Below are 16,276 nucleotides of genomic sequence, written 5' to 3'. Positions count from 1 at the left end.
TTGACAGGTGTGCACCCTTACTTTTTAAGTAACTGAGCAGGAAGGGTTGTATTTTAGGAAAAAAAAGCATAGGAGCACATTGATTACACATGCTCCCATATTCCTGCTGTCACTGGCTCCTTGGGAGTATCAGCATGCCTGGCAGCACATCCCTGTGGTTTTCTTTGGCAAGACACTCCCTGCCGTGCTTGCCTTGCCTTATAACATCGTCAGAAACAAGTACTAAAGCAATAGCCATTACTTAGACTGAACTCCCATTGTGGCAGGGAGCATGGGATCATGCCCAACGCTTTTGTGTTGGCTTTCAGGCAGAGGCAGCTTATACTTTACTCTGATCACAAGACCTTTTTTGCTGCAATTGAGCTTTGTTAGTGTTTTTCAGCCATATGTGCTATGCCCCCATTGTGTGCAGAACATGTGTAAGGAGGTTTTTTCCCCTCTGTTGTGCATTATATGTATGTATCACTGTCTCTTTATATAGTCTTCTTATATAACACACTCTCATGCCTACCGGGTACACCCAGTACACACCTACGCTTTTAACAGTTGCAGAAGTCAATCAGATGTATGTGACTCAGCCAGTGTAGCACCTCTCCTTCCCTCCCTGCTCCTCCAAAAGTAAATAAATAGGTAAAATGGAAGTCAGTTTGGGTTCAGAGCTCTGAGTCTGTGTCCCCAGTCTCACTTTTCTAAGGCACAATCAGCAATTGTGGTAATTTCTGTAGCATCTTGAGAAACCACAGCCAGTCAGCTGGGTTGTGTCAGCAGGAGCCGGGTGATGGCATCTGGAACTGGCTTCACATCCAGGCAGGCAGGAAGTGTATGGGCATGACATCTCCCCACGTTGTGCAGCACAGAAGATGCCGAGCAGCTTCTTTCCATGCCAGTGTAATTGAGTTGGGACAATGTGGAGAGGGAGGTGACACAATAGCCCTGTCTTTTGTGGCACGAAGGCAGCAGTCCCTCATGATGCATGCAGGAACAGCAGTTGTGCCAGGCCTTTGTGCTCACCATATGGGAAGAAGGTTCTCCTTTGCTGCCACATCCCTGTGAAGGCTCATCATGCTTTGGCCCAAAATGCTCAATTCTCCTTCTCAGTGGTGACCCCAGCAGGATAGCTAGGTTTGGGATCGCTAGAGAGTACCATGTCCAACCCACTGAATTCTTCTTCCCACTTCTAGACAATAGAGTATGGAATACTGTAAAGACAGAATTTCTATAAATGGTGATAATGTACTCTTGGGTCTCTCTGGGTGGTAGTGTTTTCTGACTTAGTCAGAAATTGCTCCTTAATTGTTGACAGCCTTGAGGTAACCCATGCCCTCTGCAAGTGATAAGTAAGTAGAGCTAGACATTCACCAGTCTGCTTCTTTGTTTCTGAAACACACGGACAATGCACCCTGCATCAAGCTACAACTATCTATTCCATCTTCTAAAGTAAACATTACTGATTTGGTTTGCTTTTGTGTGTGTGTGTGTGGCAAAGAAGTCAGAATTCCTCTGCATAATACCTAGAAATATGTACAGAAGATTTTTTGACAGTATAGGGCTTGAAAAAAATGCTCTGTAGCAGTGCAGGGCAATAGTAATTAGTACCAACACGAACATATTCCATTTATCCCATTGTGTGTTTATTCATATCTGTTTTGAGTCTTGCATCGGATGAGACATAGGAAAAAGCTTTATTCATTCTCTTCTATAATCATCTTTTATTTTCAGAGCAGAAATCATTGGTTGTGCTTTAAAGTCTCAGAAAGTTGGATTTGTATTTCTTTTGTCTGTTAAATAGGCAGATACCTGATTATGGGCCCATTTTAACAGTATACAGTGCTAGAGCAGACAGTGAAAGAAAAGTATCAAAAATATAGAGTTAAACATAATCTCAACTACCGAGTCTTTGTTATCCATGGATGACAGCCCAGTTAATAAATGTTTTCTCACTGGGATGCTGGACTGGAAGTTAATGGTGAAACACACCTACAACGTACTCCAGATGCTCAAGACAAGCAGGCGCATTACAACCATAATGGCAGTGGCATGAACAGAATGTACCTCTATGGGGCCTGTGTTAGTCCAGCTTGGGTTTTCCCCTTCACTAGTCCAGGTGCAAACACTATGTAAGCAAAGAAATTTGGGTAGGGAGAAGACTGGTTCATGTTTTAGATCTGTTGCTTGAAAATGGTGCTTAGTACTGGCAGGGGTTTATATACAGAAAAGGGAAGAGGGGAAAGATGAAAGAGGAAAGCTTTTGGCAGAGGCTGCAGTTCAGGCATGCAGAACAGATATCCTAGTCCACATAATCATAAAAGTGTGTCCGCTTGCTAGACTTGCTACGTATCTCTCTCTGGTTAGGTTTCTGTCTTTAAATGTAAATGACATAGTATTGCCTTTAGACTTTGTGAGTCACTAGACCAGAGCCAAAAAGAGTTCAAATATGAAAAATATGTTTTGTTACATTCACCATTAAAGGAACAGTCTTGTTCTAAGAGAGCCAAAGACTGAATTGTTTCCATAGTAGTTTTCTCCTCCTTTGCAGCATTTGCCCACATTTTGTTAACTGGATCGAGCAAAAGATTGCGGAGAGGGAGCAGAACTGAACACAAGTAATTTCATTACTTGCTGTCAGCCTGTCCAAAAAAGCCTTTGCAAAGAAATACAGGAAAATCCACGATTCTCCATTCTTGCACCAGAAAAATTCCTAAAATACATGACCTTGCGATGGTTAAAAGATAGCCAAGAGCCAAAGCTGGGCAATGTTTTTATCCCAGTTCAGCCATGTCATGGGTCATGTGGTTCAGCATGTGAACAGGAAGGTGAGAATGGGTGAACTTTTGCCTCAGTTGTGCAGTCCATCAGAGAATAAATGGAGCAAATCACTCTGCAGCTGTATCAGGAGGTGAACGGCTGAATACCTCTCACACAGAGGCCTTTGTGTTCTGGACATGATCTAGCATTATGATGGGACGCACTAGGCTGAGGCTTTGTAGCAATTACTAACCCATTATCACGCTAGAACATGAGATCATTTATCTTCTAATTCAGAGTGTCACCTGTTCTTCATTTGCCAGTCAATAACCATTAATTACTTTCAGTGGAAATTTAAACAAAGCTTTTCCCCTCTGTTAAAACCAGTAAGCCATTCAGTAATGACAAATAAACCTGGAGCTGTATCTCCTGCTTTCCTCTCATTCTCAGCTCGGAGTCTGGTACAATGTGAACTCTTAAAGGAAATGCCTAGAAATTGATAGGTCAAGGGCCTTTATGAGTCTGATGTGGGGGGAAGCACATTCCTGGCGCTTGCTGTAGGGAAAGCGTATAGCTACTGCTCGTACACGGATTTCTCATTGGTTGTCACAGGCTGTACCTGTGGAAATGCAGATTTGAATACGGAGCTTGTTCAAAGATTTTCCTATGTTCTGGCTCGCCGTTGTGGTTTTTTTACAGACCGTTCACGCAGACCCATTCGAAGCAAGAGCATTTGGTCGCCTTCCTCAAAGCAAAACAGAACTATCGCTTACTTTGTTTGCAATTTTTAGCATGTTCATTTTTTTCATACCTGATTTGATGGAGGTAACTGTAAGTGCCAACAATTGTGAATGCCAGAAAAAATAAAAGAACCAGCAGTGATAGATTCTCAAGTAATCATTAATCTAAACATTCTTTCCTGGTAGGAGCTGAGGCAAAAATTGCTTTTATCAACTCTATCTGCATTGTTTGATCATTGCTAAGTTGATCCGGTAGAAATTTACTGCAGTTTAAGTTGTATTTCTAAGATGGTGATTGCTTGCTCTTTGAAATGGTAGACGAGCTGATACATCCAAATGCGTAAAACTTGGTGGGACCAATTGTCGAAGGCTGGGTTTTTGTTAGCATTTTGTAGCTGTCTCCTTCAATGTCGCGCAAGATTTAGAGCAAGGAGAAACCTCTAATGGTATTTTATATTAATACACAAAATTAACGTGTAAATATTTTAAACACTCACTGGATTGTTGAATGTCTCAACATAAGCACCCTCACTAAATTTGCGGCCAATGAATTACAATACTGAGGTCTTGACAAGTGAGGGACGGCAAAAAATTATCGTAAGTCTGATCTTGCTTCAACATAGACCTGCTAACACTACTTTACAGAAGTGTGTAGTAAATATTGCATATTTGGTCAATCTACTGAATTTGGGAGTGGGTGTGATTTTTACCAATAAATGAGGTTTGGTTGTTACATCTCTGTCAGATGTAACTGGACTACAGTGCTGTGTACCTTTCAAAGGCAAGACCTTGAATTCGTTATGTACAGCAAACAGCCACTAAAGTCGGGAGGAGGACTGCTATAAATTCTGACTCTGACCGATTGACTGTCTAATCTTGGAAATCTTTATTCACTCTAATAGTGCCTTCATAGGAAGAAGTTTGTTCTTTTCAACTCTCTTTTCAACTGAGCTACTTAATGAAAGCTGAAGGTCTGTGAAATCAGGGACGAGGAGAACCAGAGCTATCAATTACTTATTTTAGATATTCGTTTTACCTTTCTGTGAAGCTGTTGTTACTGTGAATCCTGCAAGCTTGTCCAGTCATGAAGAAACAGGAGTTGGTGATTTACGGCGACCTCTCAAATCAGCAGGGAAACCCCAGTGTTCCAAGAAAGCTCATATGAGAGATACGAGTTAAGACATCTCCTCTCCACAAGAGGATTTTCATCAGCCAGTCGGGTATTTCTGCGTCATTGGCTAGGATGTTCAGCCCTGGAAAGGAAAAATAAAGTTGCTGCCATTGTCCTGCCCAGCAGGTCATATCCCTAAAGCACAATTAATGTCAAGGACTTACACAGCAGTTGCCCAAACCCCAGCCTTCCACACACGTTTAAGAAGCAAAAAGGTTCAAAAGGAACATGTTAATAAAATCTTGTCAAAACTTTGGAAGATGCATAAAATAATAACTGGGAAGAAAAATGACTTGCAAATAGAACCATTTAAGTGGAATGTATCGCCTTGCTATGCTGGACACTGATTTATTAAGAATAGAGGGGAAAAATTGAATATTTCAGGTGGTATTTACCAAGAGAAACTGAGCTGTCCCAAAGCTTTTATTAATCTGATTTGCAGAGTATCCACTACCATCAAGGGACCTACTAAAGTTGTTTTCTTTAAAGCTGATGTGAAGAGGTCAATGCAAATAGCGTTGTAGATTACGCTGTGAGAAGATGACAGTCCTTTTTACCATATGGAGAGAAAGTTGAATTATTTTGTTTTTCTTTTCTGGTTATTTATTAAATGAGGATCACGCCATACAGGTATTCCCTTTTCCTCTCCAAAGGAAATGAAGTGTTTACATCATTTTGATTGATCTAAAGTAATAATTATTCTGTCCACCTACAGCTCCTAGGCAGTCAAATAGTCCAGTCGCTAGAGCAGTGGCTTGCACATCAGAATGCTGAAATGTACCTGCCGTTATAGCTCAGACAAGTCACGCTTGTCTTTGCTTGCCTCTTTTTCCATCTGCTTTCCCGCTTTCATGCTGACTTAGCTGGCCAACCCTCTGAGATGGTGCTCATCCATCATTACTTGTTTGTGGGAGGGGACTCTGGGAAAGACATTGCTGTTGGAAGTAAACCTGCTCGCCCGAAATGCAAATATGTTGACAATCTCATGAAGTTTTGCTTCAAAACCTGTTGCGATTTTTGCCGCTACACAAACGGTTCTCTGAGAGAGATGTTAATGGTTGTCTCACTTGTCTACCAACATTTTCTGTGTTCCTGTGGCAAAGGAAAAGGTTTCTGCTATGGTGCTTTAATATGTAACATTCAGCACATATTTAGCGGGGAAAAACAGATTAATCTGGTCAAATACACTGTTGACTATTCTTAGTTACCTTTTTAGTTACTTGTAATTAAAATCTCAACTTAGCCAAAATAAATATGATGGAAGAAAAAGCCAAAAGGACCCATAGTTTCATTATTCAATATGTTTGACATCGTTCTATGACAGACAACAGGACTGAAACATTACAAAATTTTATTCTTTTCCCCATATCTGTGTCAATTCATGCAGTGCTTTAAACAAGTGAATCCATGCTCTTGAGCACTAAAGCTAGTCTCAGTGTTCAAAAGTAAACATATTAAAGTCTCCCCTGCAGAAACCCCTGCTGTGAGACAAATTGAAAATCAAATACAGCATTGTTTTCTATAATAAGAAACAATTGAACTCTTTTCAGCGCTGCACTGAACTGGTTAATAGCCACCATTTTAGAAAAGTGCTAATTTTCCCATCTTGGGATATGTATGTGTATGTATAGTTATTTCCAAATCAAAAACGCGGTAATATAATATCATGTACCAAAGAGGCCACTTACATGTGCACTGAATCTGACTTTGTCTTTCCGCAGGCCATGTGGCTGATGTTGCAAACGGATGAGCCTGAGGACTTTGTCATAGCCACTGGGGAAGTCCATAGTGTCCGTGAATTTGTGGAGAAGTCATTTAAGCACATTGGGAAAACCATTGTGTAAGTACCAACATGAGATAGCCATGGGTTGAACATTTCTAGCCTGTTACGTTTGCTGTGTTACAGAGTATTGTTTCTCTACATTCTTCTTTCCCCTCCCTCCACCTTACTTTCTAATTTTGTAACGTGTGAGGCCTTCTGGGCATGAATGACTACCACGGCAGGTATATCTAGTGTTGCCCTCTAGATCATTAGGAGAAAAATGTAGGCGAGTATGTCTTAATTTTTTATTCCAAGTCTCTGTTCTCCCATTCGCTCCCCACCTTGGGGGACAGATGCCCCTCCAAAGACGTTAGTACCAGGGTGCTGTTCATCACCCTGCTGCAAAAGGGGTTTTTCTGCCCAGTTCTCTATTTCGTTCCCCCGGATCCCCACAGTCCTGCTCCCATCCTCTGCAATCTCAAGAGATGACACCTGCCAACCCTGTTCTTCCCACGTGACAGCCCATCAGCCACATCACAAGGATTATGTAGCAACCCACTCTACGTTCCTATTAGCTCTTCCCTTACTAAGCCATAAAAATGTTGAGCAGTGGGTGCAGAATGTTTACAATGCATATTCCACATAGTTTGATTGAAAATACAAAATTCCTTCTCAAGGCCATATAATAAAACCAGGATGGCTTGGTGAGCGCTTTCTGTAATTTATATTTTTATTGTTTATTATTTTTTCAATTTCCCTCCTTCTGTATCTTCTCTGGGCCCCATGCATCAACATACCGATCTCAGCTGGAAAAGGGAGAGGAAAGCCACAGGCTCTTCCATGACGCTAGCGCCAGGGCTGTTCCTCAGGCCATCAAAGTCACTTGTGCAGCTGGTGAACTTTTGACAGGGCCAATAAGTTTTACTTGGGAACAAAAACTTGACAAATTCAATAAATATGCAGAAGTGCACAGATATATACAATATTATTTGAACAGCCAGTGGGTGGCTGGGGAGGTAATAACGTTTTCTCCTCAATGAGTTTTTAGTCTGGTTTCAATTTTTGGCATCAACTTCCAGAAAAAATTCTGGTGGGGGAGAGAGAGGCTGTATAAATAGAATTTCTAGCCCAAAAGCTCAGTTTTGGGAATAAGTTTCTCTCCGTATTTTTAGCATCTCTCGATAGCAAGATGTCCCCGTATGATCACACGTTGTGCCATATGCCTTAACAGTAGTGGGGTTTGACAGGGTAAAGGGGTGGTAGTAGGAGCTCCAGTAATTGCTTTGTCTTTCTTATTTTTTCTCCTTTTTCTATACTTTTACTTCTTGTCTTCATAAGCTAATTCTCCCATTGATAAGAATATGCTGTGCATTCAGTTGCTCCATATAAGTTAGAATTCTTGTGATTTTGAAAACTATTTTGTCCCTGTCTAATGTTGTTTGCAAAAGCAAGAATGAATGTTTGGTGAACGCCTTTCCTTTTTTTTTTTTTTTTTAATTTTGATTACCTAAAATTAGAAACTGAACTGTATAGGTCAGTACCTAGCTGAATGTCTTTATTTGCAGTTGTTCTCAACATCGCAGTTTCTTTTGATGTCAATGCATTTTTCCATTAGTTTAAAGTTAAACTCCCTGCTTTGGTGTTGGCCTAAGAAATCTCAGCGTTTCGCAAGTTTGATAAATCAGCATGTATTTTTCAGAAAGCAAATTAAGCCCTCCAGAAAACCTAAAGAAAAGAACAACAATTACACAAATAAAAGCAACAGCTCTTTTATGAATAGCTTCTGTTATAGAGAGGATATTAAAGGCTTACTTTAGATTTAGTTGGCCCTAACACACAAAATTTTGTGTCCCGTTTGTTTAATTTTTTTGCTCACATATGGCTCCATACGGTGGACATTCATGTTGGTGATTACTGCGGTCAGTGTTTGGACTGAATCAATCAGTCACAAGTTTTTCTCTCAGGGAAACCTTACAGTATGACTCCGAGTGGTGAGGCAGGGCAGGTATTTCGTGTGTACGAAGGCATAGTTGCATTACTTTTTTTTTACTAATCAATAAAAGTAATTTTCCCAAATTGCTTAGGAATCCACATGACATCTAGTGACGTGGATTTTTAGGAACCTAAATCGCTTTAGAAAGAGGGCTTGGTCTTCTAATTCCCCTGGCAGTTCTGCAAGTTATGAATTCCTTAAGCCATTTACAGGTGGTATATAAACAGCTATACATGTGGGGGCATTTTAGGTGCTAATGACAATTTTGTTGCTGATCATTTTGACAGTGGTGTAATTCTGGTCATTTTAGGTATAGTCCAGCCAGATAAGCCAGCCGTTTGTTCCCCCTGTTCCCAGGGTGGGGGTAGTGTCACAACAGACCCACTACTCATCCTGTAGCCATCATTCATCTTTCAAATTGTGCTACATGTGAAATATTTCTCAGGATTTGAAAGGTTTTTAAGAACCACCATAATTTTTCTAGGTGTCAGCCAGCCTATGCTTTTGCAGCACACACACGCTCTCTCCTTACCCTCGCTGGCTTCTTGGCCAGCCAGCTGGTAACCTCTTACATTCTTGGTAACCCCCAAGGGCTTTCTGCTCCCACCTCCTCCAGTTTGAATATATCTTCTTCAGGGAGTAGCCTGGCAGCAAAATCCTCCCTTTTAGCATTGTGGGACCCTGCTGGTGAGTCCCATTGATCTGTTTTCTTTGCAATTTATGAGTTCCTGTGAGGATGGCTGCTTTCTTCCTATCTTCCTTCCACAAAGTTTGGTTGAGTTGTTCGACACTTTTTTTTTTTTTTGCAGGTTTGCAGGCATTATGAGATTTTGCAATCTCAAAATCTTATCTGGGAAATTTCCAGCCGTCCTTTCCACTGCTGTAAGTGATGGCACAGCTTCCCAGTATTGCGCTGTACAATGCGCCTTTCAAAACTGATGGAATGATGGAGTAAACGGCCAGGAGGGATGTTACGGCAAGCAGCAGTTGGCAGAGCTCGTAGCACATCTGAGAACACAGGGCACGTGTGCAGGGACTCTTAACCATCCCTACCTTGTGCTTTGGCAGGGAAAGTTGCAAATGTAACAAAATCTTAGCTGTCACATCTTGATATTGCAGTAGAGAACAGGAAGAAAAGCAATAATGGCTTGCCCAATGAACCAACTAAAAATATTATTTTATTCTTCTTATAGTTTTTTGTCTTCTTAACAATTCACATTACCTTATACAGATGAAAATCCAGGACAGCCCGAAGAAGTCTTTCCAAGAAAGACTGTCACAGCTAGTCATTCGCACATGTCAGGACTATGTCTTCTAGCCAAAATAAAGGAGAGAGAAACTTTACTACATTTTTGTAACTAATGAAATGTACAGCTGCAATAAGACTGATTCTCTCTCTGAAACTGACTGTAAACCGTACACAGAAGTTTATCTGCCGTGTGTGGTTTTTTTTCTTGTAACATTTCTTTTTCAAGGGAGAAATTTCAAATTGTATTTATATAGTCCTCTGAATCATTCAAATTCAGTCCTTTGTACTAACAGGAAAGCCTCAGAGCTACAAATATTTTCCCCCTGTAAGGATTACACTTTTTTTTCTTTTACTTTCCCTTCTACTTATTACTAATTAAGTAGTACTTGGGGGAAACACTTCCCGCCTATAATTTGAACTACAGCGGGGTAAACGAAACAGGCAAACGCTTGTCTTGACTAATTTTCTGTCATTAATCTTATTAAATTAGAACAGGATTGCAAAGATAGCCTGAAACCACTACAGCACTCAGAGTTCTTTGCAGAGTGCTGCAAAGACTGCTGTCTGCAACTGTGGAAAGAGAAAAAGAAAAAGAAAAAAGAAGTTCAAGCAGTGGAAAGATTTATTGTGTTTTTTATTAATACAAAAATACAGGCACATTTGTTGTATTCATTGCTTCCAAGTTCAGAATTAATTCAGTAAAAATGAATATTTTATTCTAGTCACTTGGCTCTGCATACAAATTTTGTCTTAACTAACATGCCGGTTGGTCTTATAAAAGATCACCAAAAAAAGGGGAAGTCTGCAGATCAGTTATAAGGTCTAATGAGGTGAACTACTAGCAGAAGTGGAGCAGTGGCCTCTTCAGTGACAGTGAAGGTTGAACTGAGATTGAACTGAGGGAGGAGGGATTTTCTGTTTTGTTTGTTGGGTTTTCTTTTTCTTTTTACCTTAAAATGGAAGGTTGGGTTACAGAAACACATGAGATTTGAAAGATTGCTGTAAGACTGGAAAGGCAGCAATATGTTAGTAATGGTGCTGGGGGGACATGGAAGAAGAGCCATCAAAAGTCACCATCAAAACAGCTGCTGTTTCCAGATCTGGCTTTTGTCCACCAAAAATTGCTGGCTGGCCAGTGCTATGTGTTGTATTTAACAGCTCAGGAAAATCAGAAGCTTTTAGATGAGAAGGAAAGGAACAGAATCTCATACAGAAATTGGAGGCATTTTGAAGATGGTAGTTGAAAGGAACCCAGCCAGGTCGGTGAAGGATGCTGGCCTGGGTAAACTCACATGAGCAAGGGTCCTCGCTTAGGACTGCACCACTTCTGTCACCATTCTCACTGTGGAGTATATGTTTTAGGGCGGCTTTTAACCCACTTCAGCTGGAGAATTAACTCTTCCAGCTGAGCAGGCTTTTATTACTTTCTTATTGATACAAGATTTTATCTGTAGGCAGACATGATAACTGTTTCAGAACTCAAAGTTTGAAGGCTGTAACAATTTAATTATAAGATTTCATACATCATAAGAAGTATGAGAGTTTCTCCTATAGGAAGACTGGGTGAGAATTAAATGTGGTGTTTCATGGGAAATGCCACTTTCCTTTTTTTTTTTCCCCAAAAAAAAAGGAATTGAAAATAATTCTCACAAATGCAATTTGGAAAAGCGTTTGATTTCAGGTCATCTGGACAGCTTTGTTTCTCTTCTAACCTCCTTTTAAAGAAAGAATAACATAAAAAGAATTTCTAAAGCCATTCTGAAAGAAAAAGAAATCCATTCTGAAAATGTCAAAGTATCCTTTTTAGATATTATTAATATAATTTTGTTTCAGGTTGACAGTAATGGAACTCACTGGAAACTAAAACTTTTCTTTCCAAAATGTTTTGATTTTTGCAGAAGCACTAATATTCTTTGAGAAAACATTTTCCTCTCAACACCAACTTTCACAATTTGGAGTAAAGGGAAAAGAGCTTCAAAAGATTTCCAATGGACTGAAAAAAAAAAAAGAAGAAACCAAAAAATAGGGAGCCTAGCATGTATTCTTTTTTAAAGGCTTGTACTGTGGGGAGTCACAGTTTAGATTTTTGAAACTTGAGCTTGACAATGCTGGGAGCATAACAACAACAATAGCATTGTTTTAACTGTGTTCCTTTAGTGAACAAACACTGACGACCTGATTCATCAGAGTATTTGAAAAAAAATTTAAGTACATCCCTCTATGGTAGCCTACTTGTTCTTTAGATTTAAGCACAAGATTGTGGTTAAGCAATCCCTATATCCTTGATTGCTTTGATGCATCAGAGCTGCTGGCAAGGTTGGTGGTTGAACTGGTGGCAAAGGAACATATTTAAAGTTTCCCTACAAAAGATTACTTGCAAAAGACATTAATGATCTGTTATATGGTGTCGGTTTTGCTGTTTATAAAGTGCTAGGACAGAATGAAGTGCTTTGGCTTAACTGCGTGTGTAATAGCAATCAGGCCACAAACCCGAGAAGTCTACACAAATGGTATCTCGTATTAGCTGTGGAGGAAGAGCAAAATTTTCCTAATTTTTTTTTAAATTAATTTATTGTTCATTTTCAAATGTGAAAGTATTTTCTATTGGCATATATTTGATTTAAAAGGCGCACGTGGTAGTTTTATTTTCCGTAAAGAGACTAAGCAGCTGTAGCTACCATTTTTTAAAATGCAATCAGTTCTGTTTCTATGTAAAGATGAAATGCATATATTTGTTCTGCTTTTCTGTGCTTTTGTGGAAGGTTTCATTTTTAGTTGACTTCACCACCACCTACAAAATATACGTACTTTGCCTTGTTTGCTTCTCAGTTACAGCCATTTGGACCATTTGGTCCATTGCAGTGCTATTCCCACCCTCCTCGATCACCCTGGCTTCCTTGTGTCCTTCCCTGCCTACCTCACACCCCACCGGGTGGGCAGCCCAGCTCTTCGTCCTCAGAAAATCCTCCGTACCTGTGGATGTTTTTATAGCTTGAAGCTTGCTGTCTTACTGAATAGTTATAGGAAATGAAAAAATAATTGGAATCTCCAGAGCTGAAGAGGAAAGGAGCATTCATCACCGCTGATAATAAGTATTAGAACAGTAGTGAGCTGCAGATATGGAATTAGCCTTAAGTTAAATGAAGTCCGTTCGTCTGTAAATCCAAAGCGTAAAAGCTCTTGAGCTGAAGAGCCTTTTAAGCAAGTAAACTTGCATATGCATTTGAAATGTGATTACCTTCGTTTTATGGAAATTTCTGAGGTCAGTGATAGTAGCAGTATCCATCAGAGTTGCCAATGACTCTCATACTAGGCAATCCCAAAGCACCCGTCTCCAACAGTGAGGTATTTGACGTGGAAGGGTGGACGCAGAGGGCACCAAACCTGCTTTGTCAGTAGCAGACGCGTGGTCTCATGCATCTTTCTCTGGGTGCAGAGCGTTCCGGTGTGTGGCTGGCACCATCAGCCATGAGAGCAAACCCATCCTTTGCTTCAGTCAGAGGGTGAAGCTCCCCAGCGTGGGGCAGGCAATGGTCTTGCTGTAGTGGCTCACTGCCTGCAGGCTGTAGGACCAGCATTTTGTGAAAAGCCTACACTAGCCTAGCAGGCACCTGCCTGGTAGCCCTGGGCTTTGACACCAGCTGGGGTGGGATCCACTCCCTATCCTCTGTAAATTTAGCCCAGCCTTGATTAGCCAGACTTTCTTTGGACAGGGGTCCTTTGTGTTTCCCCCAAGTTACACAAGGCTGTTTTCTTGCCCACTTGGGCGCCTGCCTTAAGGAGCAGAAAGTCCTTCTGGCTGGAGCTGTCTAAAATCACAGCAACATGGGAGTTCTCCATGCCTCTTCCACCATGCTCGTCCTTCAGGATAAGCTGGCATTACGTTTTCCAGTTAATAACTCTGACCGCAATTTGACTATACATTAAGGAGGGGTTTGGTGGGGTTTTTTTTGTCCTTTCCTTGTGGTTAGAGGAAGAGGGGAGGGAGGGGGAGCTGGTTAGCGAAGTGGATGTCTTGCTCCTGGTGTCAGGCTGGCCGCCGCACGATCCCTTTTATCAGCAGTATGGTGTCCCCAGCTGTGAGCGCCGAGGTGCCAGCAGTAATTAGAAGTGGGGCTGTCAAATGCTACTTTGTTCACAATGAGAAGTACTTTTTTTTTTTTTCCCTTGTGAACTTTTCACATTACTGGGCTGAACAAAACGGGTGGAGATTTCTTCTTAAGCTGTTTCTATTGTTATATAACTTTGATAGCAACATTAAGTGAGTCTTTACTGGCTCAGCCGAGCCTTCTGGAGCCTGTTGGGTGTTAAATGGGGTTCTCTGCTCAGTGACCTCCAACAACAACTGACGTCTCCTGATCTAAGCGCTTCCTGTTGTTTTACTGGTGACGGTTAGTTTTCTATTAAGCTCATTTGAGTCCTGCACATTTTTACCCTCTGCCCTTTAAAGGGAGGGACTAATGTTAGTTTTGGCTTCTGAATGAAAACTTTGCAGTTCAGGCTTCAAACAGAGCAACTGTGAAAAAGAAAGAAAGAAAATTTAAATTATAAATCATCTTTAGCATCATGGCATGACTATTAAGAGCTGACTTCACTGTGGCTGTTATCTCTTGGAAATTATTTCAATGTGAAGTGTTCCCAGTATCAAGCATCCTACAGGCTTTGCTAGTCATCCAAAAGTCATGAGTTGTGCTTAAAAAATCGTGGGATTTAAAAACTAGTAATAACGCATATTTGGTATTTCCTTCTGCCTTTCGGTGTTTTAACCTTCATGGGTACACAGAGGTCACATTTTCAGACTTTCCTCCTTAGCCCTTAGGGCTAGAAACTCAAAAATGAAGGCTGAGATTGTCAAAGAATTAAATTCTTCTAGGCACTTCAGGGGGGCCGGGGAGCAAGGAGAAATCAAATCTGTGACAAAATCCCAAGAACTGGCAGTACAGTTAGTAAATGGGAGGCAAGCGGCACTTTTCTTTCATTGCTGGTGACTGAGGCTAAATAGTCTAAATCACAGTGCTGATTTAAATTATGTAGATTTTACTTGAACAAAAAAAATGTAAAGGATTTCATCACTATACTTTTATGCCAAGCTGGTTCGGAGCCCCACGGTATACACTGGGAGGCAAAAAGCAAAGAGAGGATAGAGTTTCAATCATAACCCTGGATTTTGTACATTCAGTGGATTCGGGTTGATGCACCAATGTATGTTCCTACACGTGTCATCTGAAGCATTTGTTTTGAGAGAGAGAATTGTCCTCATTTCCAGGCTGCAGGCTGGCCTCTCCAAAGGCAGAGCTAGTCACCCACATAACCGTTCCTCTTCCGCTGCTCCTGAAATTTTAGACCAGGACAGTTGCTAACAAAATAGTTCACGGCACAAGCAGATCACATAAATTACAGCAAATTGCAGGCTGTTCAACACATACGAAACTAATTTGGACAAAGTAGTGGGCTTTCAGCTCACAGGTAGTGAGTACTGTTTACAGTACGTGTATGTGAAGTGCCATGTCGAGCTAGGACTGAAAACTCAAGAACTGTCTTTGTTTTGTTTTTCCTAGTTAAGCACAAATTAAATTATGCAGCTTAATGCTATTCAAACAGAGCTTCACGTCCATAAAATTAGTAGGTTAAAGAGTTCCTGAAAGTATTGGCCAAAATACAAGAATTAAAAATATTTTAAGAAAACAGCTTTGAACCAATCCACAAATGAAAAACCTTACAGTCATATTTATTTGCAGATACATGAGACATTCTGAAATCAGGACATTTTATTTTCCCTTAGCATTATGTGTTTAATTTGGAAGTCCTGTATTTTAGACCTTCCTCTGAATCAAAAACCAAAACAAAGAGACTTCAAAAGCCATTGTTGCTCCATTCAAGTCTAAACTCTGCCTTTGTTCCTATAGCTAATGAGTTTATACTGTCCTGCAGGGAGAATTGACACCAGCCTCAAGTAAATGAAAGCAGGCCAAATGTTGGTAAGATCAGAGCACTAAAGTAATTATGGGTTGATTAAATGTTTATCTTCTTTACAGGTGGGAAGGGAAGAATGAAAATGAAGTAGGACGATGCAAAGAGACTGGCAAGATTCATGTGACAGTCAATCACAAGTACTACAGGCCAACTGAAGTGGTAAGAAAATGCCCTCTCTTAGCTTTGCAAATGAATAATCCAATCACTGAGCCAATAAATTGCTGCATTTGGCCAGCAGTCTGTGAAAACGGTTTAATTGTGCTCCTGCTGCCAGCTTTTAGAGCTCCAAATTAGCCTGCTTGTTGGCCCCCTCACAGCCAGCTACCTGGGAGCGAGCGAGCGAGCGAGCGAGCAAGCAAGCAAGCAAGCAAGCCAGCAAGCAAGCAAGCAAGCAAGCCAGCAGCGCTGCCCAGAGGAGCGGGTTCATCCTGTCACAGAGACACTGCTCTGCTCCAGTCATCTTCTCTGAACAGGAGAGGCGATGCCTGGGGAGGGTGAAACATCACCTTATGGGAAACATAACAAAGTGCAAAACAAACTTCTCGTTCCTTCTGGTCTCAAATGGGTATGTGGTCACCTCTCCAGCCACAAGAAGGGAGCGGAGAGGAAGGTGGGCACTTATAGATTTGATTTTTAAAGTACC

At 40.9% G+C, this 16,276-nt stretch overlaps 1 protein-coding gene across 1 annotated transcript in view; it reads left to right on the top strand.

The window, feature by feature from the left end:
- Positions 1–16,276, top strand: part of GMDS (GDP-mannose 4,6-dehydratase) — a 427,838-nt gene that overhangs the window by 337,789 nt on the left and 73,773 nt on the right. Inside the window, exons 8-9 of the mRNA XM_063326011.1 lie at positions 6,378–6,496; positions 15,696–15,792. Coding sequence (XP_063182081.1) covers positions 6,378–6,496; positions 15,696–15,792 — 216 coding nt within the window. The remainder of the gene's footprint in view (positions 1–6,377; positions 6,497–15,695; positions 15,793–16,276) is intronic.

This window comes from Chroicocephalus ridibundus, chromosome 2 (genome assembly GCF_963924245.1).
Source record: "Chroicocephalus ridibundus chromosome 2, bChrRid1.1, whole genome shotgun sequence".
Classification (NCBI taxonomy): Eukaryota; Metazoa; Chordata; class Aves; order Charadriiformes; family Laridae; genus Chroicocephalus; species Chroicocephalus ridibundus.
This window is presented reverse-complemented; position numbering and strand designations above follow the sequence as displayed.